At 41.6% G+C, this 14,710-nt stretch overlaps 1 protein-coding gene across 1 annotated transcript in view; it reads left to right on the plus strand.

The window, feature by feature from the left end:
• MAP3K13 (mitogen-activated protein kinase kinase kinase 13) overlaps positions 1–12,465 on the plus strand; it is a 47,581-nt gene extending 35,116 nt beyond the window's left edge. Inside the window, exons 11-13 of the mRNA XM_063115468.1 lie at positions 1,812–1,882; positions 11,150–11,447; positions 12,364–12,465. Of these exons, the coding sequence (XP_062971538.1) occupies positions 1,812–1,882; positions 11,150–11,447; positions 12,364–12,465 (471 nt within the window). The remainder of the gene's footprint in view (positions 1–1,811; positions 1,883–11,149; positions 11,448–12,363) is intronic.
• The last annotated feature ends 2,245 nt before the right edge of the window (positions 12,466–14,710 follow it).

Here is a 14,710-nt window from a genome sequence, read left to right on the forward strand (position 1 = left end):
CTCATTTTCTGATGTGAAGATTAAATGTGTTAATACATACAAAGCGTTTAGAAAAAGCCCTGAAACATAGCAACCTTCCGAAAATGTCATCTCACTAATAAGTTAAAAATGAGATTATTATGAAAAGTATTTGGAACATGATAAACCCCCACTCGATTCTGAGTATTGTTGCATCTGATCATCATTGTTCATCAGAAATTTAGTTGGAGGAATGAAAGTGTCTAAAACGTAGATGACTATAATTTGGTCTACTAGACATTTAGTAGAAAAGAGGTTGAAGCTGAAGGCAGTTGTCTCAGAACTGTATTTCTTCCTTCACACACTTTGCTGCTACTGACTAAGCATTGCCAGAGATTAAATAGTGTTTCAGATGGCACGGTTGATTTGGGCCAATCCATTCTCTTCTCCCCCCATCCCTATGGCCAATAATATGTATTTTTTGGTAGCAACTTTATTAAGATATAATTCACATACCATACAGGCCTTCCATTTAAAGTGTACAAGTCAATGCTTTTTATTCAGAGTTGTACAACCACCATCATGACCAATTTTAAAACATTTTTCATCACCCCAAAAAGAAACCCCACACTCTTTTACATTCACCCCATTCCCTAGTCTCCCCCAAGAGTTTTTGAACCATCCTGATGGCACTTTTATGCCTTCTATGGGTCTGCAGGCCACAACACACACCTTCTACATTTGGCCTCCTTGGAACCACACTCCCACGGAGCAGCTCAACTTCCCTTTACCAAGATGCACTCCCACAGGTATTCCTCGGGTAAACTGCTCATCTCAGCAGTTAGGATCGCTTCTTCCCTGTCTTTCCTATTTAAAAAAGCGTATCAGTATATAAACAATTAAGAATCATGGTCTTTTAGAACTGACTTTTAAAAAGGCAAATTATCCTCAATCTTTTGTACAGTTATTTGGACCCAATTACCCACCTCACAAGAGATCGGGTAATCCAGTGTATCATGATGCTTTGGTTAAGGACAGTTGATCTTAAATGTGGCTGCTCTTATGCCCTCGGTTCTAGATAAGATCGTCCCTGTAAAGGAGGATCATCTTCTCAGTCAGGACACTTACTCAGACTTCCAGATCAACCACATAGCCCTGGCAGTCACAGCCTCAGGTGTCCCCAACCACAGCTCCCTTATCCCTGCCAACATGCTGACTCAATAAAAATGCATTAAGCAATTATTTTTAGTTGACAGATAGTAATTGTATATATTTATGAGGATAAGCACCTAGTTTGTGTGCAGCATTGTATTAGTGGTGGAATGAGGAATACAATACAGTCAAGGCATGGTTGACCCACAGTGTATGTCTTAGTATAACTATAATACTAGTGAAAAAGTGATTAGTGTATAAAAGGGGTAAAGTAGTTGTTGAGCTTTGAAGAACTGAAGATCACTTCTTGGTGGAGTCTCTGACAGAACCTGGAACCACTAGTGACAATGATCAGAAGAGACTGCCCCCAAGTCCAAGACCTCCTGTCCAGTTTCCCTCTCCATCACTCATCTCTGGACACTTCCATGAAGCCTTCACCTCCCTGAGGGCAAAGACCAAGTTTTACTCAGCTCTATATGACTTCTGCATCTAGTACAGGACCTGTCATCATAAGCACCCAGGAAAAGTTGCTGAATGAGTGTATGGGGATATGTATATTTAAAGATGACACTCAGCGAGCTACTACTAAATGCCTTTTGACAATAATTAAATCTTTTACAGGTAGTGGGGGGTGAGGGGTGTGAGAGAGAGAGAGAGAGATGCTGAAACAAATAAAACGCTTTTCTCCTCGTTCTCCTCAGAGTGGAGATGACTCCTCAGAAGAGGAAGAAGGGGAAGTCGATAGTGAAGTTGAATTTCCACGAAGACAGAGGTAAAACCAACAAACACACAGGATTTCCTTCAGGATAATGGAGGAAGATCCTGAGTTTGTCCTGCTGTTCAAACACAGGTCACTCTCTGACAGCCACCTTCTAGGGAAATTTGAATTCTCTGTGTTCATGGTTTTCCACTGCCACATTTTGGCATTTGGTTATGCACCGCAGATCTAGTTCATCAGAATTTATTTCATAGGAACTTCAAGATGAGGAGCATAAGTAGAGATTCAAGGTTACAATCAAGAACACAGTGGGCAGTTTGTGAGGGAGGGCAATGCTGTTTTATGAGTAATTTTACTGGTTTCCAGCAGACCTCCCTGTGTTGGTCAGCTTGGGCTGCTAAAATAAAATACCACAGATTGGGTGGCTTAAACAACAGAAATGTATTTCTCACAGTTCTGGAGCCTGGGAAGTCCAAGACCAAGATTCCAGATGATTAGGTTCCTGGTGAGGGCTCTCTTACTGGCTTGCAGATAGTCACCTTCTCACTGTGTCCTCACAGGAAGAGTGAGATCTTCCCCTTTTTATGAGGTCACAGTCTTATCAGATTAGAGCCCTACCCTTATGGCCTCATTTAACCATAATCACCTCCTAAAGACCTGTCTTCAGATACAGTCATATTGCAGGTTAGGGCTTTAACATATGAATTGTTGAGGGGCAGAAGTGTGGGAAGTAGGAAATAGTTCAGTTCATAGCATTCCCCATGCCTTGGATTTTATACTTCAAGTTAAGAATGAATAGATGAGTCGAATCCTCCTTCAACCCAGCTGTAGAAATAGCTTCCTGCTTAGCTAGCAATCATAATTTTTCTGGTAGGATTAAAGAAGGATCATTTCCCCTTACTTCTAGAATAAAACTGCCCCTGTTTAGAAGTGGGTAGGGTAGTTTTCTTCCCAGGAGACCTTTTTCTGCTGATAGAGACTTTCTGTTCTTCAAGAGTAAGACTCTAAGAATCTCCCAGGAAGATTTGTGTACCTGCCACCAAACAGAAATTCCCTGCAAACCAAGGGACTCCTAGCCCTTTGATAAATTGTACTCTGGATCCCAACACTGTGCACAAAATTGAAATCTGTTCTCATCTCCTACTATTCCTGGGCTCTTGACTCTTCATGTGTCCTTGATTCTACTTCACCCTGATCCTTGACCCCCAACTTTCACCCCATCACCTGGCCCAGGCATTAACCAGGCCTAGATTATATGCTATCAAAATTGCTTTGTACTAAGAAATACAGAAAGATCAAGCAATGGTAGAAGAAAAAGTCAGTCTTCTTTTTATTATTTGTTTTGTTTTGCTTTTTATTTTATTTATTTATTTATTTATTTTTATTTTTTTTATTTTTTTTTTTTTATTTTGTCGATATACATTGTAGCTGATTAATGCTCCCCATCACCAAAACCTCCCTCCCTTCTCCCTCCCCCCCTCCCCCCCAACCATGTCCTTTCTGTTTGTTTGTTGTATCAACTTCAAATAATTGTGGTTGTTATATCTTCTTCCCCCCCCCCCCCGGATTGTGTGTGTATGTGTGTATGTGTGTGTGTGAATTTATATATTAATTTTTAGCTCCCACCAATAAGTGAGAACATGTGGTATTTCTCTTTCTGTGCCTGACTTGTTTCACTTAATATAATTCTCTCGAGGTCCATCCATGTTGTTGCAAATGGCAGTATTTCATTCGTTTTTATAGCTGAGTAGTATTCCATTGTGTAGATGTACCACATTTTCCGTATCCACTCATCTGATGATGGGCATTTGGGCTGGTTCCAACTCTTGGCTATTGTAAAGAGTGCTGCGATGAACATTGGGGAACAGGTATACCTTCGACTTGATGATTTCCATTCCTCTGGGTATATTCCCAACAGTGGGATGGCTGGGTCGTATGGTAGATCTATTTGCAATTGTTTAAGGAACCTCCATACCATTTTCCATAGAGGCTGCACCATTTTGCAGTCCCACCAACAATGTATGAGAGTTCCTTTTTCTCCGCAGCCTCGCCAGCATTTATCGTTCATAGTCTTTTGGATTTTAGCCATCCTAACTGGGGTTAGATGGTATCTCAATGTGGTTTTGATTTGCATTTCCCGGATGCTGAGTGATGTTGAGCATTTTTTCATATGTCTGTTGGCCATTTGGATATCTTCCTTAGAGAAATGCCTACTTAGCTCTTTTGCCCATTTTTTAATTGGGTTGCTTGTTTTCTTCTTGTAAAGTTGTTTGAGTTCCTTATATATTCTGGATATTAATCCTTTGTCGGATGTATATTTTGCAAATATTTTCTCCCACTCTGTTGGTTGTCTTTTAACTCTTTTAATTGTTTCTTTTGCTGTGCAGAAGCTTTTTAGTTTGATATAATCCCATTTGTTTATTTTTCCTTTGGTTGCCCGTGCTTTTGGGGTCGTATTCATGAAGTCTGTGCCCAGTCCTATTTCCTGAAGTGTTTCCCCTATGTTTTCTTTAAGAAGTTTTATTGTCTCAGGGTGTATATTTAAATCCTTAATCCATTTTGAGTTGATTTTAGTATATGGTGAGAGGTATGGATCTAGTTTCATTCTCCTGCATAACGATATCCAGTTATCCCAGCACCACTTGCTGAAGAGGCAGTCCCTTCCCCAGTGAATAGGCTTGGTGCCTTTGTCAAAGATCAGATGGCAGTAAGTGTGAGGGTTGATTTCTGGATTCTCTATTCTATTCCATTGGTCAGTGTGTCTGTTTTTATGCCAGTACCATACTGTTTTGGTTATTATAGCTTTGTAGTATAGCTTAAAGTCAGGTAGTGTTATGCCTCCAGCTTTATTTTTTTGGCTGAGCATTGCTTTGGCTATTCGTGGTCTTTTATTGTTCCATATAAATGTCTGAATAGTTTTTTCCATTTCTGAGAAAAATGTCTTTGGAATTTTGATGGGGATTGCATTGAATTTGTATATCACTTTGGGTAGTATGGACATTTTCACTATGTTGATTCTTCCAATCCAAGAGCATGGGATATCTTTCCATCTTCTTGTATCCTCTCTAATTTCTCTCAGCAGTGGTTTGTAGTTCTCATTATAGAGATTTTTCACCTCCTTGGTTAACTCAATTCCTAAGTATTTTATTTTTTTGGTGGCTATTGTAAATGGGCAGGCTTTCTTGATTTCTCCTTCTGCATGTTCACTATTGGAGAAAAAAAATGCTACTGATTTTTGTGTGTTGATTTTGTATCCTGCTACTGTGCTGAAATCATTTATCAATTCCAACAGTTTTTTTGTAGAGGTTTTAGGCTGTTCGATATATAGGATCATGTCATCTGCAAACAGGGACAGTTTGACTTCATCTTTTCCAATCTGGATGCCCTTTATTTCCTTCTCTTCTCTGATTGCTCTGGCTAGTACTTCCAACACTATGTTGAATAGGAGTGGTGAGAGTGGGCATCCTTGTCTAGTGCCTGTTCTTAAAGGAAAAGCTTTCAGCTTTTCCCCATTCAGGATGATATTGGCAGTGGGTTTGGCATATATGGCTTTAATTATGTTGAGATACTTTCCCTCTATACCTAACTTATAGAGGGTCTTTGTCATGAATGAGTGCTGAACTTTATCAAATGCTTTTTCAGCATCTATAGAGATGATCATATGGTCCTTGTGTTTGAGTTTATTAATATGGTGTATCACATTTATTGATTTGCGTATGTTGAACCAACCTTGCATCCCTGGGATGAATCCCACTTGATCGTGATGAATAATTTTTCGTATGTGTTGCTGTATTCTGTTTGCTAGTATTTTAGTGAGGATTTTTGCATCTATATTCATCAAGGATATCGGCCTGTAATTTTCTTTTTTGGTTATATCTTTACCTGGTTTTGGTATCAGGATGATGTTTGCTTCATAGAATGAGTTTGGGAGATTTGCGTCCGTTTCAATCTTTTGGAATAGTTTGTAAAGAATCGGTGTCAATTCCTCTTTGAATGTTTGATAAAATTCTGCTGTGAATCCATCTGGTCCTGGGCTTTTCTTTGTTGGGAGCCTTCTGATAACAGCTTCAATCTCGTTTATTGTTATTGGTCTGTTCAAATTTTCTACGTCTTCACGGTTCAGTTTTGGGAGCTTGTGTGTGTCCAGAAATTTATCCATTTCCTCCAGATTTTCAAATTTGTTGGCGTATAGTTGTTTATAGTAGTCTCGAATGATTCCTTGTATTTCAGATGAATCAGTTGTAATATCGCCTTTTTCATTTCTAATTTTTGTTATTTGAGTCTTCTCTCTTCTTTTTTTTGTTAGCCATGCTAATGGTTTGTCAATTTTATTTATCTTTTCAAAAAACCAACTTTTTGATTCGTTGATCTTTTGAATTGTTTTTTGGTTTTCAATTTCATTCAGTTCTGCTCTGATCTTAATGATTTCTTTCCGTCTGCTAACTTTAGGATTGGATTGTTCTTGTTTTTCTAGTTCTTTAAGGTGAAGTGTTAGGTTGTTCACTTGCCATCTTTCCATTCTTCTGAAGTGAGCATTTAATGCAATAAATTTTCCCCTCAATACTGCTTTTGCAGTATCCCACAGGTTTTGGTATGATGTATCATTGTTTTCATTAGTTTCAATAAACTTTTTGATTTCCTGCTTGATTTCTTCTTGGACCCATATGTCATTAAGTAGAATGCTGTTTAATTTCCATGTGTTTGTATAGTTTCCAGAGTTTTGTTTGTTATTAATTTCTAGTTTTAATCCATTGTGGTCTGAGAAGATACATGGGATAATTCCAATTTTTTTGAATTTATTGAGACTTGATTTGTGACCTAATATGTGATCTATCTTGGAGAATGATCCATGTGCTGATGAGAAGAATGAATATTCTGAGGTTGTTGGGTGGAATGTTCTGTAGATATCTGCCAATTCCAATTGGTCTAGAGTCTTGTTTAGATCTTGTGTTTCTCTACTGATCCTTTGCCTAGATGATCTGTCTAATATTGACAGTGGAGTGTTCAGGTCCCCTGCTATTATGGTATTAGTGTCTATTTCCTTCTTTAGGTCTAATAGAGTTTGTTTTATAAATCTGGCTGCTCCAACATTGGGTGCGTACATATTTATGATTGTTATGTCTTCTTGATGGATCAGTCCTTTTATCATTAAGTAGTGTCCCTCATTGTCTCTTTTTATGGTTTTTAGTTTAAAGTCTATTTTGTCAGATATAAGAATAGCCACTCCAGCTCGTTTTTCTTTTCTGTTTGCATGGTAAATCTTTTTCCATCCTTTTACTCTTAGTCTGTGTGAATCTTTATGGGTGAGGTGGGTCTCTTGTAGGCAGCATATAGTTGGGTCCTGCTTTTTGATCCAGTTGGCCAGTCTGTGTCTTTTAATTGGGGAATTTAAGCCTTTTACATTAAGAGTTGTTATTGAAAGGTGTTGATTTATTCCTAGCATTTTATTGGTTGTTTGGTTGTCTTAGGTGTCTTTTGTTCCTTGCTTTCTGATTTACTGTTTGTTTTCTGTGTTTGTTGGTTCCTTAGGTTGTAGATAGTGTTTTTGTTAGCTTGTTTTCTCTTCATGAATGCCATTTTTATTATACTAGCGGGTTTAGATTTTTCTTGGGTTTTTATGGCAGTTATTTTTCAGGAACCAAACCCAGTACTCCCTTGAGGATTTCTTGTAAGGGTGGTCTTGTGGTAGTGAACTCCCGCAGTTTTTGTTTGTCTGAGAAATATACTATTTGTCCCTCATTTCGGAAGGATAGCCTTGCAGGGTAGAGTATTCTTGGCTGGCAATCTTTGTCTTTTAGTATTTTGAAAATATCATCCCATTCCTTTCTAGCTTTTAGGGTTTGTGATGAAAAGTCTGATGTTAACCTGATTGGGGCTCCCTTATAGGTGATTTGACGCTTCTCTCTTGCAGCTTTTAAGATTCTCTCTTTGTCTCTGAGTTTTGCCAATTTGACTATGACATGTCTTGGAGAAGGCCTTTTTGGGTTGAATACGTTTGGAGATCGTTGAGCTTCCTGGATCTGAAGATCTGTGATTTTTCCTATACCTGGGAAGTTTTCTGCCAATATTTTGTTGAATATGTTTTCAATGGAATCTCCATTTTCCTCCCCTTCTGGAATACCCATGACTCGGATATTTGAGCGCTTGAGGTTGTCTGATATCTCTCTCAGATTTTCTTCCATGTCCTTGATTCTTTTTTCTTTCTTTTTGTCTGCTTGTGTTATTTCAAACAGCCCATCTTCAAGTTCAGAGGTTCTCTCTTCAACTTCGACAAGCCTGCTGGTTAAACTCTCCGTTGTGTTTTTTATTTCGCTGAATAACTTCTTCAGTTCAGCAAGTTCTGCTACATTTTTTTTCAGGACATTGATTTCCTTGTATATTTCCTCTTTCAGATCCTGTATACTTTTCCTCATTTCATCATGATGTCTAGCTGAGTTTTCTTGTATCTCATTCAGTTTCCTTAGAATTATCACTCGAAATTCCTTATCAGTTATTTCAAGGGCTTCTTGTTCTATAGGATCTAGAGTATGAGATTTATTAACTTTTGGTGGTGTACTTTCTTGATTTTTTGTATTTCTGGTGTCTTTTTTTTGGTGTTTATTCATTGTGGCAGGGGGTTTCACAGTCCACCGGTTTAAGACTAATGACTAACTAGGATGTTGCTGTGGTTGCCAATTTGGTATGGCTCCCGCCGTGACTGCTCAGTTGGCCTCTAGTGTCTTGTGTGTGTGGTTGCCTCGGGTCTTGGGCTTCTCCGGGGATCCACCTTTCTGGTCAGCTTGTACTCTGCTGGGCTGGTGGATCACGTACCACAGGGTGTGTGATCTCTGTTGAGCTTTCACTTTCTGTACAGGACTTCTCCCCGTTCAGTGTGCTCTGGCCCAGGCTGTTAGATCGTACAGTGGCGACCCCACCGGGTGTGTGGTTTCTGTCGAGTCTCCGCCTCCCTGGCCGCACGTCTCCCCCCTCTGTGCACACTGTGCTGGGTTGGGGCGTGTCTTCTGCACCCCTCGTCTATCAGCTGGGCCTTCAAGACCCTGCTCAGCACCGCCTCGCCCAGGAAGTCTACCAGGTTTCTGCTAGGCACAGACGACCGGTCTCTCTGGGTGCCTTTGTAGCACTGTGTCGGGTCTTGTTCACCTTTGTATCCCCCCGGTATAAACCGAGTCTAGTGCCCGCCTGCAGCCTGCTCTCCGGCAGGTTCAAGCAGACCTGGGAACTCTCCTACCACACTATTCCCAACCAGAAATTCGTTAGGCTTTTTTCCAAACTGGTGGTCGCAGAGATGGTATCTGCCTCCCAGTAACAGGAAGTTTACCGGGGCCGGAGTCCAGGGTGTGGTGGAGTGACAGTCGGCCCGCCCGTACTTCCTAGCCCTCCCAAAACTGGTCGGGATGCCCCACACCCCCAGCCCTGCCAGAGAACCGTGGAGGGAGTGGGAGAGGAGGTCGGCCCGCAGGGTCCGGAAAGCCCCGCGCCAGGCCAAGGAAATGGGCTCAGTGATGGCCGAGCAGGGCGGAGCTGCCCGCACCTGGGAAAATGGAGGCAGCCCCGGGGCGGTGAGTGGCCTGGTGGTGCAGGCGGGGAGCCGCGTGGGCAACCACCCCCCGAACAGAGCTTTGCCAGGGATCACTCACAGTGCTGTGCCAGGTCGGGCGCTCGCTCTGTCTCTGGTTTGTTGCCTTCCGTGTTCTCGGCGCTGCCGCCTCGGGCTGTTCAGTCGCGGCGCCGCTCGGGCGCTCCCAGGAGTCTTCTTTAATGCCGGCCTGAAATCTCGAATCCTGGATAGGGCAGCTGGCCGCCTTCAGTGCGGCCCCAGCCTCCGGGATCCTGGCTGCATCCACAGCAGCCCTGGCGCCGTGTTCCCTGTTTCAAGACTCACTTTTGCAGCTAAGAATCAGTTCTTTTCCTGCTCCACACTTCAAAGCTGTTGCCTGTAAATGAGGCAGCCTCTCCTGCCGGGGGCAAAGTGGCGTTGAGCCCCCACGACCGGCCAGCAGCAGCAGTCCTCCCTTAAGAGATGGCCAGAGGAAGGTCCACAAGTTTCCCGGCTGCCTGAGGCCCAGTGGCCACCTTTTCCACCTCAGCTACTCCGCGCCAGCCGCCGCAGCCGCCGCCATCTTGAAACTCTTGTTTTGCTTTTTAAACCAGAGTAAGCTAACTGTATTCTTATTTACTAAGCTACTTGTAGATAATAGGAAAGAAATGAGGAAGTTTTGCAAATTCTCTTCCCAGAAACTTCAGCTCATCAGACCTAAACCCAGATGTTAATGAGCTGCCAACTGGCTGGGCAGTGTCCACAGCTATAGAGTGAATGTTCCTTCAAAGATCATTTCTGTTTGGGGGTTGGTGAAGGCACTTGGCCTTCCAGGGCTGCCATGCCCAATGGACATTGGGCTCTAGGAAATGCAGCTCAGGTGGAAGGCGGGTGGGGTGGGTAGAGAAGGACACTGAGCAGGGTGTGAGTAGACCCAGACCAAACCTCATCTCTGCCTCTCTGATGGTGTAGCCTTAATGAAGTCACTTCCCTTCTATGGCTTCAGTTTTCTCGTCTGCCAAATGTAGAGCAGACGATCTCCAAAGTCTCTTTCACCCGTGAGAATCTATGACTCTCTGAATAAGAAACATAATTTCAGTTTGGACATTTCCATACTACACATGTACACAAACTGATTTTTTTTCAAAAACAATGGTAGCCATCAGCTCTGGAGTGTAGTGTTTAGTCACGTAAACATATAAATCAAATGGAAAAGGAAATTTAAATTTCCCTCTTATGTTAGTCACCTCGTGCTGCCTCAGCAAAATACCAAAGACTGGGTGGCTTAAACAACAGAAATGTATTTCTCACAGTTCTGGAGGATGGGAAGTCCAAGATCAAGGTGCCAGTGGATTCAGTTTCTGGCGAAGACTCTCTTCCTGGCTTGCAGATGGGCACCTTCTCTCTGAGTCCTTACATGGCCTTTCTTCATTGTATTCATGTGGAAAGAGTGAGAGAGAGATCTTTTCCTGATCTTATAAGGCCATCAATCCTATCAGATTAGGACCTCACCTTTATGACTTTATTTAACTTTAATTACCTCCTAAAAGCCCTGTCTCTAAATGTAATCCCATTGGGCATTATGGCCTCAACACAGATTTTGGGGGTACACAATACAGTCCATGGCCTCTCTCTGTTGCATTAACATTAGTTTCTACCTATCTTGATTTTTAGTCTTTCTCAGGAGCAGGAAAAAAACTATTATCTCTCACCAAGACTATAACTGACAAAGAAGGAAAGGAAAGTAGTTGTGATTAAGTCCCTCTGGTTCTTCGTGGTTCCAGGCCCCATCGCTGTATCAGCAGCTGCCAGTCGTATTCAACCTTTAGCTCCGAGAATTTCTCTGTGTCTGATGGTGAGGAGGGAAACACCAGTGACCACTCAAATAGTGCTGAGGAGTCAGCTGATAAACTTGAAGACCACCTGGCGGAGAAGCTAGACGACCTGCTGTCCCAGACGCCGGAGGTCCCCATTGAAATATCCTCCCACTCAGATGGGCTCTCTGACAAGGAGTGTGCCGTGCGCCGTGTGAAGACACAGATGTCTCTGGGCAAGCTGTGTGCAGAGGAACGTGGCTACGAGGTGGGGCTTCTCCTTCTCCTCTCATCACTGGTCCCTTCCTAGCTCTTTTGGGTGCAAATATGAGCGTACTTCAAAAAATTCGTGGAAAGAAGGTAATTAAAAGATAATAGGAATCCTTCCATGAACCTTCTGAAGTACCTTCATATGTTCAAGTCCCTAGGGTCTTTATAATTTTCACTTAGTCTATCAGATATGACAGCTGCCTCCGTGAAGTAAGTAGGAATACAGAGACCGACAGAGCTCCCAGAAATGAGGGCAGTTTCTCCCAAATGAGGTACAAACATTGAACTGCTAAGGAACCCTTCATTTCAAGATTTAACTCAAATCTCACCTCCTGACCCCATCTCCCAGCCTGGTTAAGGGTCTGAGCCCCCCTCCTCTGTGTCCCATTCTCCCCTGGATGTTGCTATCATAGCACATGTAATACTTTATTTCATATGTAGTGCTGCCTTTGGAGAGGCAGGATACATAGTGGTTATAAGTGTATACCCTGGAATCAGACTGCCTGGATACAAATCCCAGCCTTTCCACTTACCTACTGTGTGACCTTAACCTCTCTGTAGGTCAGTTTCCTCATTTGTAAAATGAAGATGATAATAACAGCTATCTCGCAGGGTTATTGTGAGGAATAAATGGATTAATAGATGTAAAGCCTGGGACAGTGCCTGTAATACAGTAAGCACAGCTATAGTGGTGGGGGTGTGGTGGTACTGTTTTAATTGTCAGCAGCAGCAGCAGCAGCAGCAGCATTACATGTCTTCTTTCTTCAATAGCCCCACAAGAACAGGACCTGCTTTCATTTGTCTCTGCAGCCCCCTTACCCAGCACAGTGCCTGTCGTGTGGTAGGTGTTCAATATATGTTTACTGAGTTATTATAGAAATGAACTAAGGTTTTATTTTGTCTTGACTTCGCAGAACCCTATGCAGTTTGAAGAATCGGACTGTGACTCTTCAGATGGGGAGTGTTCTGATGCCACAGTTAGGACCAATAAACAGTACAGCTCTGCTACTTGGTAATGAAGGAGTACCCATCCTGAAGATCTCATAACTATACTGGCATTTCAAATATACCCCACACCCAGACTCTTTCCACTCTCTCCCTGCTTTTTTTTCTGGGAAGAGAGCTGCCCCATCTTTCCTACCCCTAGAAATGAGCTGCAATAACAGGAACATGAGACTTCGCAAATCTCTGGAAAATAATATCCAAATGAATTTAAGTCTCACTGAACATTTCAATCAAGAATGGCAGGGATCTATTTTATTGAATATTCTAGCTACTGTAACATTGATATTTATTTTTGTTTGACATTTTAACACTTTGTACTGTAAAGAGTGAACTATATATGATATAGAGAAAGACAGTAATTTCTTGCAAAAAAAGAGAGAGAGAGAGAGAGAGAAAGGAAAGAAAAGAAAGAAAGAAGTGGAATGTAGGAGCAACATCCTTGGGAATTTGTGGGGTCGGGAGGTATTACTGCTGCTTGAACAAGGGACCAGGTTTTTGGCCATAAGCTACTGAAGAAGAGCCAGACAACACACTGAGCATTTTAGAACATAAAGAACAGAAAAGAAAAGCAATTCCAGACCACATTATGCTTAACCAGCTTGTCCAGGTGGGTGATGGAAATGACCCAGAGAATTTTGGTGACCAGACACTTGTACCCAAGGTCTTTGAGGGCATGTGCTTCCTCTAGGAGGAAAAACAAACAGAAAAACTATATATGTGGAAGCTGATTTCATTTTTTAAATTTTAAGCAGCATTTGGTAGGGAGGCTTACATATAGTATCAAACCTTGTCCTTCGCAAAGACTTCTCTTTTTAATGCTGTCATTGTCATTACTTTGACCAATATGTTACGTTAACCAGGGCGTTGATCTTTCAGACTCAAGTGCCATTTTCTTCTAGCTTATTTCCTTTCAACCTGTTGACCACTTCCTTTAGGAAAAAAAGGGTGGGAGAGGAGGTGCTGAGGAGGAGAATAAGAATAAGAGAAGACAGACGTCTACAACAGTGTTAGAAAAGTGAGTGTGGAATTTGTAAAAGTCCATTCTCAGGGTGGCTCAGTTCAGCTCTGTTGAGAAGGAGTCACCCCTCTCTGGAACCAGGTTACTTGTCTGCTACCGTCATATGATTCAGACAGGAGAACAGTCTTTGAAGGCAGCTAAGATATGTGTGTGTCTGTCCAATGTCCAGTCCTAAACCTTCTCCTTGTTTTTATTCATTAACTCATTCTATCCTGGAAATTTTAGTGACGGCTACTACTGTCAGAATAAAGGCAAAATGAGCAGCTTGCAAAAGGCAACTCCTCTCTGACCACGATAGCATTTTTGTTAAGTGCTACTTGTAAAATGCATTTTACTTTCCCATGAATCAATGTAGTTTTGAATAACTGGATTTGGAAATTTGTGGGAAAAACAACTGATGCTGAGCAAGGATTGAGAAGATTTGACATTGTCAGAAAGCATGAGGTCCTTCCTGTCTCCAGAGTCATGGGCTCTGAAAAGCATCCTAAGGTACTTCTTGGTGCCTTGGCTTTAAGGAAAATTTTATCTAGAATTTCATATACAAACAGATGTTGACCTAGTTCCTGTCTCCATCTCCATAATAAGTTACTGTCAAAAAACCTCTCTAGACTTGCTAGACTTTCCGACGTTGCATCATGTTGGACGATAGGAAAGACTTGCACATACAGGTATTAAACCATTTCCAATGCAGATGAAACTGTTGCCCCTCCTCTGGGTTTCACTGATGCATCAGCCAAAAAGGAAAAATAGGAGGGAACTTAGAGCAGTTCCTTTTGCTTGTTTGATCCCTCCATTTGTTTACACTTTATGTTGAGGCATTTATTTAAAATTTGTTGTCTATAATTTATAGCTCTTTAGGTAGGATGAAGGAAGATATTTAACATATAGAGAACAGTATTGTTTGCGGTAAATTTTCCATTTTGTATAAATTCTGTAGCTGGACTACATGAAAGATCTTAAGTTATAGCATTTTTATCATTGTTATTTTATTTTATAATATTATCATTCTCATTTTCTGTCGATCAGAAGGTATGGTTTACAGTGTAACACAGTGATTGTGTCTATTGCTAACCATGAATTATTATGGATTTTTATGATTTTAATGAAGGAATGAAAATGGAACTGCCATTTGGGAGATCTCTGGTATTCATCTTAGTTGTATTCCCTCATTTTCTCTGTACAACAACAGTCATCTGAGGATGTGTGTTCTGCCCTGAAGCCCAAAGAATACAATGTAA

The sequence above is a fragment of the Cynocephalus volans genome, chromosome 1 (assembly GCF_027409185.1).
Source record: "Cynocephalus volans isolate mCynVol1 chromosome 1, mCynVol1.pri, whole genome shotgun sequence".
In the NCBI taxonomy this organism is placed as follows: Eukaryota; Metazoa; Chordata; class Mammalia; order Dermoptera; family Cynocephalidae; genus Cynocephalus; species Cynocephalus volans.